The 19,845-nt window shown below is 45.7% G+C and overlaps 1 protein-coding gene across 1 annotated transcript in view; it reads left to right on the forward strand.

Annotated features, from left to right (window-relative positions):
* LOC143283171 (uncharacterized) overlaps positions 1–19,845 on the forward strand; it is a 54,566-nt gene that overhangs the window by 9,332 nt on the left and 25,389 nt on the right. The window contains exon 2 of the mRNA XM_076589341.1: positions 10,565–11,363. Within this exon, the coding sequence (XP_076445456.1) occupies positions 10,565–11,351 (787 nt within the window). The 3' untranslated portion in view covers positions 11,352–11,363. The remainder of the gene's footprint in view (positions 1–10,564; positions 11,364–19,845) is intronic.

The following is a 19,845-nucleotide window of genomic DNA, read 5'->3' on the forward strand; positions in this document are numbered from 1 at the left end:
GTTGAATGTGAGACAGGACCTGTTGTAATGTACATGTAATGTTGAATGTGAGACAAGACCTGTTGTAATGTACATGTAATGTTGAATGTGAGACCAGACCTGTTGTAATGTACATGCAGTGAATGTGAGGCAGGACCTGTTGTAATGTACATGTAATGTTGAATGTGAGACAGGACCTGTTGTAATGAACATGCAGTGAATGTGAGGCAAGACCTGTTGTAATGTACATGTAATGTTGAATGTGAGACAGGACCTGTTGTAATGTACATGTAATGTTGAATGTGAGACAGGACCTGTTGTAATGTACATGTAATGTTGAATGTGAGACAAGACCTGTTGTAATGTACATGTAATGTTGAATGTGAGACCAGACCTGTTGTAATGTACATGCAATGTTGAATGTGAGGAAGGACCTGTTGTAATGTACATGCAATGTTGAATGTGAGACAGTACTGTTGTAATGTACATGCAATGTTGAATGTGAGGCAGGACCTGTTGTAATGTACATGCAATGTTGAATGTGAGACAAGTACCTGTTGTAATGTACATGCAATGTTGAATGTGAGACAGTACCTGTTGTAATGTACATGCAATGTTGAATGTGAGACAAGACGTGTTGTAATGTACATGCAATGTTGAATGTGAGACAGTACCTGCTGTAATGTACATGCAGTGTTGAATGTGAGGCAGGACCTGTTGTAATGTACATGCAGTGTTGAATGTGAGGCAAGACCTGTTGTAATGTACATGCAGTGTTGAATGTGAGGCAGGACCTGTTGTAATGTACATGCAATGTTGAATGTGAGGCAGGACCTGTTGTAATGTACATGCAATGTTGAATGTGAGACAGGACCTGTTGTAATGTACATGCAATGAATGTGAGACAAGACTGTTGTAATGTACATGCAATGTTGAATGTGAGACAGTACCTGTTGTAATGTACATGCAATGTTGAATGTGAGACAGTACCTGTTGTAATGTACATGCAATGTTGAATGTGAGACAAGACCTGTTGTAATGTACATGCAATGTTGAATGTGAGGCAAGACGTGTTGTAATGTACATGCAATGTTGAATGTGAGGCAAGACGTGTTGTAATGTACATGCAATGTTGAATGTGAGACAAGACGTGTTGTAATGTACATGCAATGTTGAATGTGAGACAGTACCTGTTGTAATGTACATGCAATGTTGAATGTGAGACAGTACCTGTTGTAATGTACATGCAATGTTGAATGTGAGACAAGACGTGTTGTAATGTACATGCAATGTTGAATGTGAGACAAGACGTGTTGTAATGTACATGCAATGTTGAATGTGAGACAAGACGTGTTGTAATGTATATGCAATGTTCCACAGTTTGTCAGCTGGGTGCTTGGTAAAATGACTGATTTCACGTCTTCATATTTATAACTAGAAAGAATGGACAAATGACAATAATGAAAAATGTGCGTGATGTGCTGGAAGAGGCGTTTAACTTTTTTTATCAGCAGTCTTGTTGAACACTTCTTGAAAGTGTTTAGTATAAAAAAGACAAGACTTTGTTGAACAACAAAATGTTCTTTAACATGGGCATGTGTGAACATATTATGTTAAATGTGCAATTCTTTTTTTTCTTTCTTTTTTTGAGAAGATACTTTAACTTTTTTTGTAGTGTGTGTGTATTTAAGTATTTTTGTCCCATATTTATGCTTTTTGGTAATCTGGTGATGATAAATTAAGTGGAAGGACTGAGGTCCTCAACACAACTTAATCTTATTTGCCCAAGGAGCTAAATGTAAAGATTATGTGTCATCAACTGTGTCTGTAGGGTGTGTGTGTGTGTGTGTGTGTGTGACTGTTTTATGTTTAGTGCAGTTGGACAGAGTGTAGTTGGGCAGTCCTGATATGGCCTTGTGCAGTTGGTTGGACTATAAGCAACAATGATAATGATAATAATGACAACTGGGCTCTTCTGTGGTTTATTTAAAAACTAGGTTCCTCTGTGGGTGTTTTGTTATTGGGTACTTCTATTGTCCATTGGATGATTAGGCTTTTTACAGTGTATTTGGTTATCAGGCACTTTTATACATAGTCTATTTGATGATTAGACACTTTTATGGCATGTTTGATAGTCAGGCAGTTTTGCTGTCTATTTGATATTCAGACACTTACATAGTGTATTTGATTTGGTGTTTTTGTGGTGCCCCTTGTGGGGATGCCGGGGGTCTTTCAGTATAAATAGCATCCCCGCCTTGTGGAAATTCTGTGCTAGAAATTTCCTCTTTTCTATCACTCTCTTTGTTTCTGCCTTTTTTCCATCTTCACTGTTGTCTCCTTTTTCTGCCTTCCCAGTCCATTCCCCTTTCTTTTTTTCAAGCAAGCCTTGACACTTTTTTCTCTCTTTTCTGCAGTCTGTGATGTACTATTTGTGCTGTTTTGCTCTGGCGATTAGGTAGTGAGATGCAAACACTGGGATGGGCACTCACTGCCCATTCTGCAGTGTTATTTGCCTGTATGGCCTTTTTTGTGTATTTTTGTTTGGCTTTGAAGCATTGTTTTTACCTTTTTTACGATTTTTTGTAATCTGGGGATGATAAATTAAACAGAATGGCTGGCGTCCTCAGCATGGCCTAGTCTTATTTGCCATGAGGAGCTAAATGGTTGGGATACTGTGTCATGAACTGTGTTTTGTGGGTTTGCCTTAGTGGTTTTTTTTTGTAGATGTGACAGTTTTGTGTTGACACGGTTGAGCATTTGTATGGTTTGACAGCCCTGATATGGCCCTTTGCGGTCAGCTGGACTATAAGCAACAAGAACATTGTACTGGTGTGAACTTTTGGTGTGTTCATTGTACTGGTGTGAACTGTTGGTGTGTTCATCGTACTGGTGTGAACTGTTTGTGTTCATCGTACTGGTGTGAACTGTTGGTGTGTTCATCGTAATGGTGTGAACCGTTGGTGTGTTCATTGAACTGGTGTGAACTGTTGGTGTGTACATCGAACTGGTGTGAACTGTTGGTGTGTTCATCGTACTGGTGTGAACTGTTGGTGTGTTCATCGTACTGGTGTGAACTGTTGGTGTGTTCATCGTACTGGTGTGAACTGTTGGTGTGTTCATTGTACTGGTGTGAACTGTTGGTGTGTTCATCGTACTGGTGTGAACTGTTGGTGTGTTCATTGTACTGTTGTTGACATTCGAATTCAGAACAGGTTGCATGTACGATTTGCTAGTGTTGTAAAACCAGAGACTTACTGAAGTTACTTTCTGCGATGTTTTAACAAACACGCTTCAGATGATCAGCTTTGAACGTCTTGGCCAGTTGGGCTAAATAGTTAATAATGATGATTTATGTCATAAGGGTGTTCAAGAACTGTTTTTGTTTGAGCAGTGTGTGTATGTGTGTACATGTGTGTGTGTGCTCGTGTGTGTGTGTGTGTGTGTGTGTGTGTGTGCGCGCACACACATGCGTACATTTCCAATATGCAAATGTCAGTATATGATGACTTGTATTGCTGATAATTGCCGTGTTGTAATTGAGAAAGTTCTGTTCAGTCAGTGATAGTCATTTTCTTACCTTCTTTCTTTCATTTTCAACATGAATGTTCAAGCTAGTGTAATTAGTTACTTTCATCATTTGATCTTTTATACACGCACGCGCGCCACACACACACACACACACACACACACTTTCACAGTCATCACAGTCATGGGAGCTTTTGATGCAAAGATACACATGTATTCAAGTCATTGGTGCTGAACAAAAATTATTTTATTTTTATGGTCATTGATGCTACCACCATTGTCATCATCACCATCATTGGATCACCCTTTATTATGCTGAAAACGATCAGTGTGTGTGTGTGTGTGTGTGTGCAGTCGTTTTGTCTTTTCTTTTTTCTTTTCTTTTCTTTTTTTCTTTTTTTTTTAAAAAAAAAACTGTTGTAGTTGCTTCCTGACAAGAGTGTGTATGCAGACCTGATGCTGACTTTGTTACCTGATGAAGATTTGACAGACAGCGGACTGTGGTGCCAGACTGAGCGGGAGTGATGTTTATCCTCCTCCTCCTCCTTCGTTCGTGGACTGCAACTCCCACCTTCACTCTGTGTACACGAGTGGGCTTTTACACGTATGACCGTTTTTACCCTGCCATGTAGGCAGCCATACTCCGTTTTCGGGGGGTTGCATGCTGGGTATGTTCTTGTTTTTATAATCCACCGAACGCTGACATGGATTACAGGACCTTTAACGTGCGTATTTGATCTTCTGCTTGGGTATACACATGAAGGGAGTTCAGGCACTAGCAGGTCTGCACGTGTGTTGACCTGGGAGATGGGAAAAATCTCCACCCTTTACCCACCAGGCGCCGTTTCCGATATTCGAACCCGGGACCCTTAGATTGAAAGTCCAACGTTCTAACCACTGGGCTATTGCGCCCGTCGGATTGATTTTTCAAACCGATATGGAAGGATGGGATGCGTGTGTTGTGTGTGTGTAAATGTGCGTGTGTAGGTGTGTATTTGCACACTTCTGTGAGTGTGCCAGCACGTGCACTAGTTCGCTGAACATGGCCCCCTCCTTTCTTTTCTTCTTTTTTTAAATTTTTTATTTGTTCATGTTTTATTTTAATCGTTTGCTTTTAATATATATTTCATTTACATTTGACTCGAGGGAAGGGGGAGTTAGGGGGAGGGGGGGGGGGGTTCTTCTCTGAAGACCTTGTGCTGTCCAGCTTTCCCTAGAGTTTCTTATCACTCATGTGTTGACTTACTTGCTTGTTTTTGTTTGATTATTTCTTTTGTTTCATGTCGTGTTGGTGCTTGTTCACACAGGCCTGTGTGTATAGGTCAAGCACCTGCTGCTTTTAAAGCAGATTGGATTCAGGTCTGTTGGTGCTTGTTCACACAGGAAGGTGAAGGTGGGAGGAAGGTGGCAGAATGGTTAAGACGCTCAGCTGCCTAACAGAGAGTCCGTAAGGGTGTGGGTTCGAATCCCGCTCTCGCCCTTTCTCCTAAGTTTGACTGGAAAATCAAACTGAGCGTCTAGTCTTTCGGATGAGACGATAAACCGAGGTCCCGTGTGCAGCACGCACTTGGCGCACTGAAAAAGAACCCATGGCAACGAGAGTGTTGTCCTCTGGCGAAATTACGTAAAATGAAATCCACTTTCATAGGTACACAAATATGTAAGCATGCACTCAAGGCCTGACTAAGCGCGTTGGGTTATGCTGCTGGTCAGGCATCTGCTCAACAGATGTGGTGTAGCGTGTATGGATTTGTCCGAACGCAGTGACGCCTCCTTGAGAAACTGAAACTGAAACTGAAACACACAGGCCTGTGTGTGTAGGTCAAGCACCTGCTGCTTTTGAAGCAGATAGGATTCAGGTCTGTTGGTGCTTGTTCACACAGGTCTGTGTGTATAGGTCAAGCACCTGCTGCTTTTGAAGCAGATAGGATTCAGGTCTGTTGGTGCTTGTTCACACAGGTCTGTGTGTATAGGTCAAGCACCTGCTGCTTTTGAAGCAGATTGGATTCAGGTCTGTTGGTGCTTGTTCACACAGGCCTGTGTGTATAGGTCAAGCACCTGCTGCTTTTGAAGCAGATTGGATTCAGGTCTGTTGGTGCTTGTTCACACAGGCCTGTGTGTATAGGTCAAGCACCTGCTGCTTTTAAAGCAGATTGGATTCAGGTCTGTTGGTGCTTGTTCACACAGGTCTGTGTGTATAGGTCAAGCACCTGCTGCTTTTAAAGCAGATTGGATTCAGGTCTGTTGGTGCTTGTTCACACAGGCCTGTGTGTATAGGTCAAGCACCTGCTGTTGTTAAAGCAGATTGGATTCAGGTCTGCATGCTTTGACGCCTGAGAAGTGAAAGTGACGAGAGTGGCGTGCAAGGAAGTAAAGCTCAGCTTGCTTTGATTCGCCCCATTTCACATCACCAGTTCATCTTCGCTGCTTCTGCTGCCGTTTCTCAGTACTGTGTGGGACTTCGTCATCCGGCTGAAGCGGTTTCTTCTCGCCCCCTCACTGTGTGTGTGTGTGTGTTTGTCTCTCTCTTCTCTGTCTCTCCCAGCCCTCTCTCTCTCTCTCTCTCTCTGTCTCTCTCCTTCTCTGTCTCTTCCAGCATCTCCCTCTCTCTGCCTCGCTCTCTCTCTCTCCATCTCTCTCCCCTCTCTCTCACTCTTCCTCCATTCTTCGTCCTCTCTCTCTCTCTTTCCCTCTCTCTCCCTCCTCCTCTCTCTCTTTCTCCCTCTCCCTCTCTCTTCCTCCTCCTCTCTCTCTCTTTCCCTCTCTCTCCCTCTCTCTTCCTCCTCCTCTCTTCCTCCTCTCTCTATCTCTCTCTCCCCCCTCTCTCTCTCCTTCCCTCTCTCCCTCTCTCTCAGTTCTACACAGTGTGTGTGGATTTCACAAACTGTGACCCAACCCCTACCCCCCACCCCATCACCTTCATACTTTCCCCCATACTGGAATTTGTCACATACGGCCTTTTTTTTTTTTTTTTAACAATCACCACACTGGTTTCCAACTCCACAACATCAGACTTTGTTTTTAGCGCGTGTATGTGTGTGTGTAGATAAATTCCAATTTGTTGATTGATAATTTTAATCAGATGACATTATGAAACAGCGGGCATTGTTCCTGTTGCAGACATTTAAAGAAATAATTATTCATAACAGAACCTAAATTGAGAAATATTAAGGGGTGGGATGTTAAATCTTTAAAAGGATTGTATGTGTTTGGTCGGTTGGTTTTTAATTCTTCGTTCATTTTGATTCCTTGGAGCCTGGCTTACTGATACATTGATCTGGAGCTGTGTGACATGTTTGCTAGTTTTGTTTTGGCTGTTGGTTGTTTGTTTTGCTGTTGTGTGTTTGCGTATGTGTGTGTTTTCGGTACTGTCTTCGGTGGGTAGTTGATTTATACCATTTCATCAAAACACTTCATCAGTGAATGAAATAAAGTAAATTTATTCTGTCATGTGTGGCATTATTTTGTCGACCTGCGACATGTGCTGGTGGTCCTGTGGACAGAACACTGTGCAGACAATTCCACATATTTCAATTTTACCCCCAACTCCCCCCACGCCCACCCCCACCCCCACAACTCTCTTGGGTTTTTTTGGTTTTTTGGTTGTTGTTTTTTTTTTTAGTTCACGAGCCTAGTCATTCTTTCAAGCTATAATGGAAAGCTTAAACGAGACTTTCAAACTAGCAGGGAAGACTGCACTGGCTCATAGTGCTGCAGCCTCGGTGGCTTGCTAGCTGGCCATTCGGGATCATCCCCAACGCCGACTGTCCTAGTACTCTCTTGGCCGAGGGAGTGCGGATGTAACTTGGGCAAGACACTGTCCTAGTACCCTCTTGGCCGAGAGAGTGCGGATGTAACTTGGGCAAGACACTGTCCTAGTACCCTCCTGGCCGAGGAGTGCGGATGTAACTTGGGCAAGACACTGTCCTAGTACCCTCTTGGCCGAGAGAGTGCGGATGTAACTAGGGCAAGACACTGTCCTAGTACCCTCTTGGCCGAGAGAGTGCGGATGTAACTTGGGCAAGACACTGTCCTAGTACCCTCTTGGCCGAGAGAGTGCGGATGTAACTTGGGCAAGACACTGTCCTAGTACCCTCTTGCCCGAGAGAGTGCGGATGTAACTTGGGCAAGACACTGTCCTAGTACCCTCTTGGCCGAGAGAGTGCGGATGTAACTTGGGCAAGACACTGTCCTAGTACCCTCTTGGCCGAGGGAGTGCGGATGTAACTTGGGCAAGACACTGTCCTAGTACCCTCTTGGCCGAGAGAGTGTGGATATAACTTGGGCAAGACACTGTCCTAGTACCCTCTTGGCCGAGAGAGTGCGGATGTAACTTGGGCAAGACACTGTCCTAGTACCCTCTTGGCCGAGGGAGTGCGGATGTAACTTGGGCACACTGTCCACCGAGTCACCCAGTTAGTCCGGGACAGCAGTTGCCTCCTCTGCTGTCAGTTCCGATGCTTATGGTTGTGAGACACGACAGACGATCATCATTCATACAAAACGACACCTACATGGAAGTTGAGGATTTGATCCGAGTGAAGTCAGTCACACGGAGACCTCGAATAACTCCCTCGCATGTTTCAGTGTAAGATAGCATCCCCGCCTTCTGGAAATTCTGATTTAGAAATTTCCTCTTTTGTGACGCTCTCATTGTTTCTTCCTTTTCTTTTTGTTGTCTTCCTTCACTGCTGTCTCCTTGTTTCTGCCTTCCTTCACTGTTGTCTCCTTTGTTCTGCCTTCCTTCACTGTTGTCTCCTTGTTTCTGCCTTCCTTCACTGTTGTCTCCTTTGTTTCTGCCTTCCTTCACTGTTGTCTCCTTGTTTCTGCCTTCCCAGTCCATTCCCCTTTGTTTTTTCAAGCAAGCCATGACACTTTTTTCTCTCTCTTTTCCGCAGTCTGTGATGTACTCTCTGCGCTGTTTTGCTCTGGCGATTAGGTAGTGAAATTGTAAACACTGGGATGGGCACTAGCCGTCCATTCTGCAGTGTTATTTGCCTGTAAATTATGGCCTATTCTGCATTTTTTTGTTTGTTTGGCTTTGAAGTATTGTTTGTTTTGGGTTTGTTTGTTGGTGGTTGTTTTTTTTAACCCTTTTTACGATTTTTGTAAAGTAGGGATGATGAATTAAGAGAAATGGTTGGCTTCCTCCGCACGGACTAATTTTATTTGCCATAGGGAGCTTAATGATTAGGATAATGTGTCATGAACTGTGTTTTGTAGGTTTATCTTAGTTTGTGTGTGTCATAGTATTGTGTTGACGCGGTTGAGCGTTTGTATGGCTTGACAGTCCTGATATGGCCCTGCGCGGTCGGCTGGACTATAAGCAACAATGAACAATAAGCAGACAAGCTGGGCACTAACTTTTTGCCCAGCGGCGGGCGTGCATACTGAACCGTAATTCTGTGGTGGCGCCTCTCGTAGCGTACAATTGGAAATCTGGTCCCAGCATTTTTGCTGATATTTAATTTGGGGAAAAAAAGGGTTAAGTACCAGTAGAAGATCAGAAATCTGATTTGTTTGTTGTTGTTTTTTTGTTGTTGTTGTTTTTTCCTCTACTGTCTTGTGTGATGAGCAGAATGTCTGTAGTTTGTGCAAGTGGTTTTGTTTTGTGCGCGTGTGCACGATAAAGGCTTGAAACTATGACACTGTACAGTATTTGACTAAGAGAGTGTGTGTGTGTGTTGCGGTCTCTCTCTCTCTCTCTCTCTCTCTCTCTCTGTCTCCACCTTTCTCTATATCGGCTTATTGATCTGCCCAACTGTATACTAAAAACAGGTACCATGTTTCATGATCTATTTTCTTGGGGCTGAATATCCGCCATGCGTGTGTGTGCGTGCGCGCACGTGTGTGTGTGTGTGTGCAACGCGCGTCAGGCGCTTGTGTGTCTGCGCGCGTTACGTCTGGAATAGATAATGCATTGAAAGGAAGCCTGCCGTGAAGGGCACGAGTGAATGATAGCCATGGCTGTTGCGTGCGATTCTCATTTCAAGCCATGGCTGTTGGTGCGATTCTCATCTCGAACGACAGCAGCCGTCAACAGCTTAATCAATAATGTAGACAGACTTTTCATACCTCCAGGAACATAGCTTGTGACGTTCCCCATGAAACGTCACACACACATAGATATACACACGTGCGTCGAGTTCATCGTAAACTAGCGAGTGTGTTGCACACGTAAAATGTACACCAACAGACGCGCGCGCACACCCCTCCCCTACCACTCACACACACACACACACACACACACACACACACACACAGAGTCCGAAAAATCGATCAATCTTTGCTTCCCAACGTCTGTTAGCAGTCCACCTCGAGTCCTTGTGACAATGGAAGCGGTGTGAGGCCCAAATCTGTCGCCTGACATAATATTGTCGCGGGCGACATATTCTTAACAGATCTCCTTTTCCCCCCAAAAAGTGTCGCCTGACGGAAATATGTCGCCTGCGACAATGTTCTTCTCTGTCGTCTTTCCTGATGAGTATAACGTTCTCGTCACCGATGGTTGATGCTGATCACCTGCTTCAAACAATCGTGCTGTCTACTTGCAGTGGCGATGCGACGGTTTTGTTGTTTTTGTCGTTGTTTTTAGTGTTGTATTGCTCTGTTTTGTCACAACAGATTTCTCTGTGTGAAATTCGGGCTGCTCTCCCTCAGGGGGAGCGCATCGCTATACTACAGCGCCACTTTTTCTTTCTTTCTTTCTTTTTCTTTTTTTTTTTTTTTTTTTTTTTTTTTCTTTTTTTTTCTCTTTTTTTTCTCCCTTGCCTGTAATTTTTTTGTTGTTTTTTCCTATCGAAGTGGATTTTTCTACATAATTTTTGCCATGGACAACTCTTTTGTTGCCGTGGGTACTTTTACGTGCGCTAAGTGCATGCTGCACACGCGACCTCCGTTTATCGACTCATCCGAATAACTAGCGTCCAGACCACCACTCAAGGTCTAGTGGAGGGGGAGAAAATATCGGCAGCTGAGCCGTGATTCGAACCAGTGCGCTCAGATTCTCTCGCTTCTTTGATGGACGCGTCACCTCAATGCCATCACTTTTTTGTTGTAGGTTGGCCTGCCTGGCAGGAGAAGAGAAAGAACTCGAAGAACTCGTGCACAAACTTGACAAGACATCATCAGCCTACGGCATGGAGATCAGTGCCGAGAAGACCAAGGTTATGACCAACAGCCAAGACGTAACGTCCAACTTGCACGTAAACGGTGAAAAACTGGAAGAAGTCTCCTCCTTCAAATATTTGGGCGCCATTGTGTCAGACGAGGGTTCGAAACCAGAGGTCCTGTCCAGAATCGCGCAGACTACTGCCGCACTGAGTCGATTGAAGACTATATGGAAGGACAAAAAGATCTCCCTCTCGTCCAAAATCAGACTAATGCGCTCCCTCATCTTCTCAATATTTCTATACGCTTGCGAATTCTGGACCCTCACTGCAGAACTCCAGAGGAGAATCCAGGCCCTGGAAATGAGATGCTTCCGCAAGATCCTGAACATTACATACAAAGACCACATCACAAATGAGGAAGTGAAAAGAAGAGTCCAAAACGCCATTGGCCCATTCAAAGACCTGCTAACCACAGTGAAGGAACGCAAGCTCCGCTGGTATGGACACGTCACACGATCAGACGGCCTAGCCAAGACCATCCTGCAGGGTACCGTACAAGGAAGGAGGAAGAGAGGCAGACAGAGAAAGCGGTGGGAGGACAACATCAAAGAGTGGACGGGCCTGCCATTTGCCACAACTCAAAGGGCCGCTGAGGACCGAGGCAGGTGGCGCGAGCTGACCAGGCAGTCATCCATGGTGCCCCAACGACCCACCCACGGGTCATGGGATAGATGAGATGAGATGATGGTGTTTTTGTTGTTGTTGTTGTTGTTTTTTGTTTTTTTTTTGTTTGTTTGTTTTTCTTCTTCTTCTTCTTCTTTTTCTGAGTATTTGGAGCGGGATGCATTATGTTTCACTCCCACCCCCCTCTCTGTCTCTGTCTCTCTCTCTCTGATTTTCTCTCTGTCTCTCTATCTGTCTCTCTCTCTCTCTCCCTCTCTCTATCTGTCTCTCTCCCTCTCTGTCTCTGTCTCTCTCTCCCTCTCTGTGTCTCTCTTTGTCTCTCTCTGTCTCTTTCTGTCTCTCTCTCTCTCCCTCTGTCTCTGTCTCTCTGTCTTTCTGTCTATCTGTCTCTCTCTCTGTCTTTCTATCTGTCTCTCTCTCTCCCTCTGTCTCTGTCTCTCTCTCCCTCTCTGTGTCTCTCTTTGTCTCTTTCTGTCTCTCTCTCTCCCTCTCTCTCTCTCCGTTTCTGTCTCTGTCTGTCTCTCTCTGTGTCTGTCTGTCTCCCTCTCTTTTCCCCTCGCTCTCTCTCCCTCTCTCTGTCTCTCTCCCTCTCTCTCTTTTCCCCTCGCTCTCTCTCTCCCTCTCTCTCTCTCTCTCTCCCTCTCTTTTCCTCTCCCTCTCTCTCTCTCTCTCCCTCTCTCTCTCTCTCTCTCTCTCTCTCTCTCTCTCCCTCTCTCTCTCTCTCTCCCTCTCTTTTCCTCTCCCCCTCTCTCTCTCTCGCTCTCTCTCTCTCTCTCTCTTTGTGTGTTCCTGGTATTTTCTTTCTCACGGACTTCAGGAAAGTATTCCAGACGCTGATAGTTTTTACTGGTTTGGTGACATTTCCTGGTAGGAACAGAAACGTACATTGTATGCACACACACACACACACACACACACACACACACACACACATATCACCACCACCACAACGCCCGCGGCCCCCACCCTCTCCCCCAAAAAGTCGCACGAACACACACACACACACACAAATACACACACACACACACACACACACACACACACACAAATACACACACACACACTCACACGCACGCACACATACACCACAAACTTTTAAAACAGAGAGAGAGGGGGGGGAGGTGAGATGGTGCGAGCATAGTAGACAAAAAGGGACAATGTTTAGGTGAGATTGGTATAGAAGCGAATCTAGCCCAACAGTTCATTATTCTTCTCAACCCCGCCCTCACCCCTATACCCCTCCGCCCCCCCACAACAACTTTATTGTATTGGGGCCACAAAAATTCCACGGTCTAGGCGACGATGATAATACAGAGAGAGAGAGACAGACAGAAAGAGAGAGAGAGAGAGCGAAGCGTGCAGTTTGTAGCAGGCGACACGTGAAGTTGGCAAGCAGTGCAGCAATGCCCGCCACTGAAATTCTTCCTGCTTCCTCGAGCGTGCAGCGGCTGGTCGACTGTGTCAGCAGAAGCGGTCAGATATAATACTGTGACGGACACAGGCCGTTGTAAGCTGCACGCCACCTTGTCCGATACACCCTCTCCCTCTCTCTCTCTCTCTCTGTCTCTCTCTCTCTCTCTCTCTTTCTCTCTCTCTTTCTCTCACACACACACACACACACACACACACACACGCACGCACACGACACACACACTCACGCCCACACACGACACACACACGCGCGCACATGCACATACACACACGCACGCGCGCGTGCACGCACGAACACTCACGCGCGCACACGCACGCACATACACACACACACACACACCACCACCACTACCCGGGGTGTGTGTGGGTGTGTGCCTAAGGATGGGATGAGGGAGAAATATGAACGAGAAAGACAGAGGAACAGAGAGAAACACAGACAGAAAGAGAGACAGACAAAGAGAGAGAAAAACGGACAGAGAGAGAGCATTGTATTTAAGTTTCCTTCAACAGTGAGAGAGACAGAGAGAGCACTAACATATGAAACAGGCCTAATTAACACTGAGAACCTTTAAGAGAAATCAAATGAACTGGAACTTTCTTTTAAACGCTGAGAGAGGAATATATAGATTAAGAGACAGACTAAGAGAGATTGATTGATATGGATACTTATATAGCGCCTATCCCCGGTCGGAGACCAAGCTCTAAGCGCTTTACATACACGGGGTCATTTGCACAACAGGCTGCCTACCTGGGTAGAGCCGACTGACGGCTGCCACTGGGCGCTCATCATTCGTTTCCTGTGTCATTCAATGAGATTTCAGGCATGCACTCATACACGCTCAGACATGTAACATTTTACGTGTATGACCTTTTGTTGTTATTGTTGTTTGTTTGTTTTGTTTTTGTTGTTGTTTTTTTACCCCGTCATGTAGGCAGCCACACTCTATTTTCGTGGGGGTGGTGGGGTGGGCGGTGGTGGTGCATGCTGGGTATGTTCTTGTTTCCATAATCCACCGAACGCTGTCATGGATTACAGGATCTTTAACGTGCGTATTCGATCTTCTGCGTGCGTATACACACGAAGGGGGTTCAGGCACTAGCATGTCTGCACATATGTTGACCTGGGAGATCGGAAAAATCTCCACCCTTTACCCACCAGGCGCCGTCACCGAGATTCGAACCGGGGACCCTCAGATTGAAAGTCCAACGCTTTAACCACTGGGCTATTGCGCCCGTCAGTAGAGCAATGGGCTGAAGTGGCACCAAGGTCATTTAAACGCTATGAGACAGAGAGGCACAGAGCACAGACAGCACAGGCCGTGGAAAAGAGCAACGGTGAGCACGCAGAAGATCGAATACGCACGTTAAAGATCCTGTAATCCATGACAGCGTTCGGTGAGCCCACTCAGACAGGGACAGCAGCTGGACCGACTCACATTGAGACTCGTTGACTGCCTCATGGAGTGGACCTGATCTTACAGCTATCACAGCTGTCACACTGGTTCCTTCTGGACCTGATCTTACAGTTATCACAGCTGTCACACTGGTTCCTTCTGGACCTGATCTTACAGCTATCACAGCTGTCACACTGGTTCCTTCTAGACCTGATCTTACAGTTATCACAGCTGTCACACTGGTTCCTTCTAGACCTGATCTTACAGTTATCACAGCTGTCACACTGGTTCCTTCTGGACCTGATCTTACAGTTATCACAGCTGTCACACTGGTTCCTTCTGGACCTGATCTTACAGTTATCACAGCTGTCACACTGGTTCCTTCTAGACCTGATCTTACAGTTAACACAGCTGTCACACTGGTTCCTTCTAGACCTGATCTTACAGTTATCACAGCTGTCACACTGGTTCCTTCTGGACCTGATCTTACAGTTATCACAGCTGTCACACTGGTTCCTTCTGGACCTGATCTTACAGCTAACACAGCTGTCACACTGGTTCCTTCTGGACCTGATCTTACAGCTAACACAGCTGTCACACTGGTTCCTTCTGGACCTGATCTTACAGTTATCACAGCTGTCACACTGGTTCCTTCTGGACCTGATCTTACAGTTATCACAGCTGTCACACTGGTTCCTTCTGGACCTGATCTTACAGCTAACACAGCTGTCACACTGGTTCCTTCTGGATCTGATCTTACAGCTAACACAGCTGTCACACTGGTTCCTTCTGGATCTGATCTTACAGCTAACACAGCTGTCACACTGGTTCCTTCTGGACCTGATCTTACAGTTATCACAGCTGTCACACTGGTTCCTTCTGGACCTGATCTTACAGTTATCACAGCTGTCACACTGGTTCCTTCTAGACCTGATCTTACAGTTATCACAGCTGTCACACTGGTTCCTTCTGGACCTGATCTTACAGTTATCACAGCTGTCACACTGGTTCCTTCTGGACCTGATCTTACAGTTATCACAGCTGTCACACTGGTTCCTTCTGGACCTGATCTTACAGTTATCACAGCTGTCACACTGGTTCCTTCTGGACCTGATCTTACAGTTATCACAGCTGTCACACTGGTTCCTTCTAGACCCCCCCCCCCCCTCACACACACACACATACCCCTTGACCCCCCTCCTCCCGTCCCCTCTCACAACACTTCCTGAAAGAAAAGGACGAAGTGACCATACTGGGGCAGGACGTGACGCTGCAGCCCTGTGGTGAAACGCCGGACTTTCGATCTAAGTACCCCTTGGTTTGATTCCCCGGTCAGGGCGCCTTATGGGTTAAGGGTGGAGTCGTACTTTCTCACTTTCCCAGGTCAACAGATGTGCAGACCTGCCAGTGCCTGAGCCCCCTTCGTGTGTAAATGCTTGCTGAAGATGAAATGCGCATGTTGAAGATCCCTTAATCTCTGTCAGCCTTCAGTGGGTTATGGAAATATGAACAAACCCAGCGTGCACACTCCCGAAAGCGAAGTATGGCTGCCTTCACGGCGGAGTGAAAAGGGTACTGAGCGTAAAAGGTCCACTTGCAGTAAAGCATGGTGGCTGCAGCCCACAAAAGAAGAAGTAGAATGTAGCAGCCAGCGCTGTGTACTTGTGTGCAGAGAGTGGGGGATGTTAGTTAGGAAAGGCACTCTCCACTGTAATCCAATTATTGCCCGAACAGCAGTTGCCTCCTCTGCTGTTCTGATGGTCATGGCCGAACACGACTGACTATTGTACACATGCTTGTGTGCTCAGTGTGAGAGTGACCAGAGGTCAGCGTGTGCTGACACAGGCGTGGCCACAATACACGATCACGCAGGCTAAGTGTGCCCCATTCCTTACATGTGTGCACTTTGGATTAGACCACTCTGGTCCACTGGACAGCGTTCGGTGCTACGATCGCTGGACACTTAACCCTTTCACCACCAAACTCGCATTTCTGTGCACGCGCTAGATACAGGACCCATGTCACTGAAAGGTGACCAGATCATGGGTCTGTTATCCATGAACCCACTGCTCTTTATGTTCGGTGGTAGGACAGGCCATATTTTCTGCACATCGCAGGGGAGTCCCCACCTACTCTTAAGGGAATTTTGCACTCTAAACTGACTGACGGTGGAAGGGTTAATTGTATAATATAATATATCATGACCCTGTCTCTCTCACACTCGGGCTGTCTCCGTATAGGCTTGTCTGTCTGTCTGTATGTCTCTGACGATTTTGTCTCTCTGTCTCTGTCTATGTATCTGTGTGTCTCCCTCCCCCCCCCCCCCCCCCTTTCTCAACTCTCTCTCTCTCCGTCTTATCTCTCTCTCTCTCTCTCTCTCTCTCTCTCTCTCTCTCCGTCGATTTGTCTCCCTGTCTTTGTTTGTCTGTCTGCCTGACTACATATATACACACCCACGTGTATGTGTGTGTGTGTGTGTGTGTGTGTGTGTGTGTCCCCTCCCCCCCTCTCTCTCTCTCTCTCCCTTTCTGTTGACTTGTTTCCCTGTCTCTGTCTGCCCCTCTCACTCTCTCTGTCTCGGTCTGTCTGTCCGTCTGCCCGTCTGTCTGTCTGTCTGTCTGTCTGTGTCTCTCTCTCTCTTTTTGCATTCCCCAAATATCAGTGAGGGATCTGCCGCTACCAGCTACAAACGCTTCATAGGTTATATACCGCAGCACACCGTGGTGTGACGACGATTTGGCCGGACCAACCAAGCCCACACTTAATCACACGCACTGCCAATATCGATCTGGCTTTTTTTTTTTTTCTTCGTCTTTCATTCGTTCTTTTTCTCCCCCACACCCCCTCCCTCCCCATACGCGATCGATTTCTTCTTCACGCTTGGCTGAAGTCGTGCTCGGTCAGCTGTGACGTGCCGCTCAGTACAGCGGGAGACAGGCGAAACTGAAGTTTATGAAGGGAGGGTGGGGGGCGGGGGAAGGCGGTAGGGGGTGGGGGAGAGAGGGGGAGGGTGTAAAGAATGAAGGAGGGGCTCGTGTGTGTGTGTGTGTGTGTGTGTGTGTGTAGAGGGACGGGTAGGGAGGGGGAAGGGCGGGGGGGGGGGGGGGGGGGGGGGGGGGGGAGAGTTTAAGGTGCCATGTCACCTTTTTTTCTTTCGCTCGTTTTCAGTCCGAATGTCATTTTGTTCTCTGTGTGTGTGTGTGTGTGTGTTTGAAAGAGAGAGACAGAGAGAAGCAGACAGATTGATATAGATAGATAGATAGATAGATAGACAAGCAGACAGACAGATACATAGATATATACATACATAGTTGGATACACAGTGTGAGTGCAGGTAAGAGCCAAAAGGCTTGCAGATATACACAGATAATTTAATTTTGAAATATAATAATAATAATAATAAAGTCCCATAGTCTCTCCACGGCCATCAGAGCATTGAATTCACATCCACAGTGTCCAGGACTCGGCACCGCAAGGCGGGGGCCCAATCCTCTCCCTCCACAGTTGAACGTTCCCGGCCCGAGGTCAGGTAGCCCTCCACAGCAGAGTGGGGTGAGGACAGTCCTCAAGCACACAGCGCCATGCCGAACGGGGCTCCAACCCTGGTCACTGCTCAACACTGGGTCTGAAGTACTGGATCTCAAGTGGAACTGAACACTGGATCTCAAGTTGAACTGAACACTGGATCTCAAGTTGGACTGAACACTGGATCTCAAGTTGAACTGAACACTGGATCTGAAGTTGGACTGAACACTGGATCTGACTGAACACTGGATCTGAAGTTGGACTGAACACTGGATCTGAAGTTGAACTGAACACTGGATCTGAAGTTGAGCTGAACACTGGATCTGACTGAACACTGGATCTGAAGTTGAACTGAACACTGGATCTGAAGTTAGACTGAACACTGGATCTGAAGTTGGACTGAACACTGGATCTGACTGAACACTGGATCTGAAGTTGAGCTGAACACTGGATCTGACTGAACACTGGATCTGAAGTTGGACTGAACACTGGATCTGAAGTTGGACTGAACACTGGATCTGACTGAACACTGGATCTGAAGTTGAACTGAACACTGGATCTGACTGAACACTGGATCTGAACACTGGATCTGAAGTTGGACTGAACACTGGATCTGAAGTTGGGATCTGAAGTTGGACTGAACACTGGTTCTGAAGTTGGACTGAACACTGGATCTGAAGTTGGGATCTGAAGTTGGACTGAACACTGGTTCTGAAGTTGGACTGAACACTGGTTCTGAAGTTGGACTGAACACTGGATCTGAAGTTGGACTGAACACTGGTTCTGAAGTTGGACTGAACACTGGTTCTGAAGTTGGACTGAACACTGGATCTGAAGTTGGACTGAACACTGGTTCTGAAGTTGGACTGAACACTGGATCTGAAGTTGGACTGAACACTGGATCTGAAGTTGGGATCTGAAGTTGGACTGAACACTGGTTCTGAAGTTGGACTGAACACTGGATCTGAAGTTGGGATCTGAAGTTGGACTGAACACTGGTTCTGAAGTTGGACTGAACACTGGTTCTGAAGTTGGGATCTGAAGTTGGACTGAACACTGGTTCTGAAGTTGAGCTGAACACTGGATCTGACTGAACACTGGATCTGAACACTGGATCTGAAGTTGGACTGAACACTGGATCTGAAGTTGGACTGAACACTGGATCTGAAGTTTAACGCCTAACCAATTCAGCCATGTGCTTTTTTTTTGTTTTGTTTTTTTTTGCTCTTTTAAAAAAGAATTTAAGGCAATTGAGAAATAGATTTTTCAATGAATGTTTCATGGGAACTACTATGATTAGATTTCAGTTTGTTTGGGAATGTAAAAAAACAAAAAAACAAAAAAAAAAAAAAACCCACGTCATTCGAAAAAGATAACAAGTAGACGTCGATATCCTTCGTCAATGTTTGGTTCGTGCAGTACAGCCTATTTTGTGGGTCGTGCAGTACAGCCTGTTTTGTGGGTCGTGCAGTACAGCCTGTTTTGTGGGTCGTGCAGTATAGCCTATTTTGTGGGTCGTGCAGTATAGCCTATTTTGTGGGTCGTGCAGTATAGCCTGTTTTGTGGGTCGTGCAGTATAGCCTGTTTTGTGGGTCGTGCAGTATAGCCTATTTTGTACTGGGAAGGAAACACAAGCTGAAGAAGTAAGACTTGTGGAAATGGAGATGGGTGTGTAACTTACATCTGGAACAGACATGTTAATATGCTGAAGTTTTGTTTCTTTGTTTTAGCATTGCAACAGACATAATATGCACAAAAAAGTTTTGTTGTTGTTTTCTCGTTTGTTGTTTATTTGGTGTTTTTATTTTTTTTTATTTTTTGCTTTGTTGTCATTGTTTTTAGACTAGTTGACTCGCTTGTGTAAACAGAGTCTATGTTTTAACCCGGTGTTCGTTGTCTGTGTGTGTGTGTGTGTGTGTGTGTCTGTGTCTGTGTGTCCGTGGTAAACTTTATCATTGACATTTTCTCTGCAAATACTTTGTCAGTTGACACCAAATTAGGCATAAAAATAGGAAAAATTCAGTTCTCTCCGGTCATCTTGTTTAAAACAATATTGTACCTCTGGGATGGGCACAAAAATAATTTTAAAAAAATGAAGCCTAATTATATGCAAACTGCATTTACTGTTATATTTATATTTTTGGTATTCTCTAAACTTGGCACTTTGATCTGATATTCTGACCCAACAACAAGAG

The sequence above is a fragment of the Babylonia areolata genome, chromosome 6 (genome assembly GCF_041734735.1).
Source record: "Babylonia areolata isolate BAREFJ2019XMU chromosome 6, ASM4173473v1, whole genome shotgun sequence".
Classification (NCBI taxonomy): Eukaryota; Metazoa; Mollusca; class Gastropoda; order Neogastropoda; family Buccinidae; genus Babylonia; species Babylonia areolata.